Genomic DNA, 4556 nt, shown 5'->3' with positions numbered 1-4556 from the left:
AGAGAGAGAGAGATGTTTAACTGACTAGTGTTGTTTTAGAGAGGAACAACCAGAAGACAGAGAGAGAGAGAGAGAGAGAGAGAGAGAGATGTTTAACTGACTAGTGTTGTTTTAGAGAGGAACAACCAGAAGACAGAGAGAGATGTTTAACTGACTAGTGTTGTTTTAGAGAGGAACAACCAGAAGACAGAGAGAGATGTTTAACTGACTAGTGTTGTTTTAGAGAGGAACAACCAGAAGACAGAGAGAGATGTTTAACTGACTAGTGTTGTTTTAGAGAGGAACAACCAGAAGACAGAGAGAGAGAGAGAGAGCGATGTTTAACTGACTAGTGTTGTTTTAGAGAGGAACAACCAGAAGACAGAGAGAGACACAGAGAGAGACACAGAGAGAGACACAGAGAGAGACACAGAGAGAGACAGAGACAGAGAGAGAGACAGAGAGAGAGAGACAGAGAGAGAGAGAGAGAGACAGAGAGACATAGAGACAGAGAGAGAGAGAGATGTTTAACTGACGAGTGTAGAATCGCTTGGACATAAACAGAGAATGATGCCAATATTATGTTCGTCGGCACGGTGTGTTTCCTCAAAACTGTGTGTTTTACCTGAGTGATCATGTTGTGGTTGGCCAGGTGTGTTTTACCTGAGTGATCTTGTTGTGGTTGGCCAGGTGTGTGTTACCTGAGTGATCATGTTGTGGTTGGCCAGGTGTGTTTTACCTGAGTGATCTTGTTGTGGTTGGCCAGGTGTGTTTTACCTGAGTGATCTTGTTGTGGTTGGCCAGGTGTGTTCTACCTGAGTGATCTTGTTGTGGTTGGCCAGGTGTGTTTTACCTGAGTGATCTTGTTGTGGTTGGCCAGGTGTGTTTTACCTGAGTGAACTTGTTGTGGTTGGCCAGGTGTGTGTTACCTGAGTGATCTTGTTGTGGTTGGCCAGGTGTGTTTTACCTGAGTGATCTTGTTGTGGTTGGCCAGGTGTGTGTTACCTGAGTGATCTTGTTGTGGTTGGCCAGGTGTGTGTTACCTGAGTGATCTTGTTGTGGTTGGCCAGGTGTGTTTTACCTGAGTGATCTTGTTGTGGTTGGCCAGGTGTGTTTTACCTGAGTGATCTTGTTGTGGTTGGCCAGGTGTGTTTTACCTGAGTGATCTTGTTGTGGTTGGCCAGGTGTGTTTTACCTGAGTGATCTTGTTGTGGTTGGCCAGGTGTGTTTTACCTGAGTGAACTTGTTGTGGTTGGCCAGGTGTGTGTTACCTGAGTGATCTTGTTGTGGTTGGCCAGGTGTGTGTTACCTGAGTGATCTTGTTGTGGTTGGCCAGGTGTGTTTTACCTGAGTGAACTTGTTGTGGTTGGCCAGGTGTGTGTTACCTGAGTGATCTTGTTGTGGTTGGCCAGGTGTGTGTTACCTGAGTGATCTTGTTGTGGTTGGCCAGGTGTGTTTTACCTGAGTGATCTTGTTGTGGTTGGCCAGGTGTGTGTTACCTGAGTGATCTTGTTGTGGTTGGCCAGGTGTGTTTTACCTGAGTGATCTTGTTGTGGTTGGCCAGGTGTGTTTTACCTGAGTGATCTTGTTGTGGTTGGCCAGGTGTGTGTTACCTGAGTGATCTTGTTGTGGTTGGCCAGGTGTGTGTTACCTGAGTGATCTTGTTGTGGTTGGCCAGGTGTGTGTTACCTGAGTGATCTTGTTGTGGTTGGCCAGGTGTGTTTTACCTGAGTGATCTTGTTGTGGTTGGCCAGGTGTGTTTTACCTGAGTGATCTTGTTGTGGTTGGCCAGGTGTGTGTTACCTGAGTGATCTTGTTGTGGTTGGCCAGGTGTGTGTTACCTGAGTGATCTTGTTGTGGTTGGCCAGGTGTGTTTTACCTGAGTGATCTTGTTGTGGTTGGCCAGGTGTGTTTTACCTGAGTGATCTTGTTGTGGTTGGCCAGGTGTGTGTTACCTGAGTGATCTTGTTGTGGTTGGCCAGGTGTGTGTTACCTGAGTGATCATGTTGTGGTTGGCCAGGTGTGTGTTACCTGAGTGATCTTGTTGTGGTTGGCCAGGTGTGTGTTACCTGAGTGATCTTGTTGTGGTTGGCCAGGTGTGTGTTACCTGAGTGATCTTGTTGTGGTTGGCCAGGTGTGTTTTACCTGAGTGATCTTGTTGTGGTTGGCCAGGTGTGTGTTACCTGAGTGATCTTGTTGTGGTTGGCCAGGTGTGTGTTACCTGAGTGATCTTGTTGTGGTTGGCCAGGTGTGTTTTACCTGAGTGATCTTGTTGTGGTTGGCCAGGTGTGTGTTACCTGAGTGATCTTGTTGTGGTTGGCCAGGTGTGTTTTACCTGAGTGATCTTGTTGTGGTTGGCCAGGTGTGTTTTACCTGAGTGATCTTGTTGTGGTTGGCCAGGTGGGTGTTACCTGAGTGATCTTGTTGTGGTTGGCCAGGTGTGTTTTACCGGAGTGATCTTGTTGTGGTTGGCCAGGTGTGTTTTACCTGAGTGAACTTGTTGTGGTTGGCCAGGTGTGTTTTACCTGAGTGATCTTGTTGTGGTTGGCCAGGTGTGTTTTACCTGAGTGATCTTGTTGTGGTTGGCCAGGTGTGTGTTACCTGAGTGATCTTGTTGTGGTTGGCCAGGTGTGTGTTACCTGAGTGATCTTGTTGTGGTTGGCCAGGTGTGTTTTACCTGAGTGATCTTGTTGTGGTTGGCCAGGTGTGTTTTACCTGAGTGATCTTGTTGTGGTTGGCCAGGTGTGTGTTACCTGAGTGATCTTGTTGTGGTTGGCCAGGTGTGTGTTACCTGAGTGATCATGTTGTGGTTGGCCAGGTGTGTGTTACCTGAGTGATCTTGTTGTGGTTGGCCAGGTGTGTTTTACCTGAGTGATCTTGTTGTGGTTGGCCAGAAACATGGAGAGGTTCTGAGACTCCTGGATGGACGAGGGTTCTGACATCTTCCTGAGGAACTGGGCAGCTCTACAGGGGGGAGAAAATAGGGAGGGGGAGGAGAGGGAGAGGTGTGGGGGAAGAGACAGAGAGAGAGATGAGAAAAGGGCGGGAGGGAGAAAGAGAGAGGGAAGGAGATAGAGGGCGGGAGAGAGGGGGGGGGCAGAGGAAGAACAGTATGTGAGAGATCAAGGAAGGTCTGTTCAATATCAAACACAGACTGACTATAGAAAGTGATTCCCATCACTACTTAACATACTGCCACTTAGCAGACAATGGTTTCTCCCTTTACAACTGTCTTAAACGAGAGGAACATCACCTCTGATCTACCTGCAGGGGGCATGAGACGGCGGGAGGAAACTCCCTGACCATTTACACACAGACGGAGAGAAGACAACAGGCTTTGAAGATGAGATAGCAGGGAGGGGACGCCGAGTGATGTCACCGCTCGCGTCACCGCTCGCGTCACCGCTCGCGTCACCGCTCGCGTCACCGCTCGTGTCACCGCTCGTGTCACCGCTCGTGTCACCGCTCGTGATAGGACGTCACCGCTCGTGTCACCGCTCGTGATAGGACGTCACCGCTCGTGATAGGACGTCACCGCTCGTGTCACCGCTCGTGATAGGACGTCACCGCTCGTGTCACCGCTCGTGATAGGACATCACCGCTCGTGATAGGACATCACCGCTCGCGTCACCGCTCGTGATAGGACGTCACCGCTCGCGTCACCGCTCGCGTCACCGCTCGTGTCACCGCTCGCGTCACCGCTCGTGTCACCGCTCGTGTCACCGCTCGTGATAGGACGTCACCGCTCGTGTCACCGCTCGTGATAGGACGTCACCGCTCGCGTCACCGCTCGTGATAGGACGTCACCGCTCGCGTCACCGCTCGTGTCACCGCTCGTGTCACCGCTCGCGTCACCGCTCGCGTCACCGCTCGTGTCACCGCTCGTGTCACCGCTCGTGATAGGACGTCACCGCTCGTGTCACCGCTTGTGATAGGACGTCACCGCTCGTGTCACCGCTCGTGATAGGACGTCACCGCTCGTGTCACCGCTCGTGATAGGACGTCACCGCTCGTGTCACCGCTTGTGATAGGACGTCACCGCTCGTGTCACCGCTCGTGTCACCGCTCGTGATAGGACGTCACCGCTCGTGATAGGACATCACCGCTCGTGATAGGACATCACCGCTCGTGTCACCGCTCGTGATAGGACGTCACCGCTCGTGTCACCGCTCGTGATAGGACGTCACCGCTCGCGTCACCGCTCGTGATAGGACGTCACCGCTCGCGTCACCGCTCGTGTCACCGCTCGTGTCACCGCTCGCGTCACCGCTCGCGTCACCGCTCGTGTCACCGCTCGTGTCACCGCTCGTGATAGGACGTCACCGCTCGTGTCACCGCTTGTGATAGGACGTCACCGCTCGTGTCACCGCTCGTGATAGGACGTCACCGCTCGTGTCACCGCTCGTGATAGGACGTCACCGCTCGTGTCACCGCTTGTGATAGGACGTCACCGCTCGTGTCACCGCTCGTGTCACCGCTCGTGATAGGACGTCACCGCTCGTGATAGGACATCACCGCTCGTGATAGGACATCACCGCTCGTGTCACCGCTCGTGATAGGACATCACCGCTCGTGAT

The 4556-nt window shown here is 52.2% G+C and overlaps 1 protein-coding gene across 6 annotated transcripts in view; it reads right to left on the bottom strand.

The window, feature by feature from the left end:
• The window catches only part of cyfip1 (cytoplasmic FMR1 interacting protein 1), a 170040-nt gene that overhangs the window by 85528 nt on the left and 79956 nt on the right, over positions 1–4556 (bottom strand). For all 6 annotated transcript variants that reach the window (XM_055943953.1, XM_055943954.1, XM_055943958.1 and 3 more), the window contains one exon: positions 2847–2943. In XM_055943953.1, coding sequence (XP_055799928.1) covers positions 2847–2943 — 97 coding nt within the window. The remainder of the gene's footprint in view (positions 1–2846; positions 2944–4556) is intronic.

This window comes from Salvelinus fontinalis, chromosome 14, assembly GCF_029448725.1.
Source record: "Salvelinus fontinalis isolate EN_2023a chromosome 14, ASM2944872v1, whole genome shotgun sequence".
NCBI lineage: Eukaryota > Metazoa > Chordata > Actinopteri > Salmoniformes > Salmonidae > Salvelinus > Salvelinus fontinalis.
The sequence above is the reverse complement of the archived record's forward strand: the minus strand, read 5'-3'. Positions and strand labels throughout refer to the sequence as shown.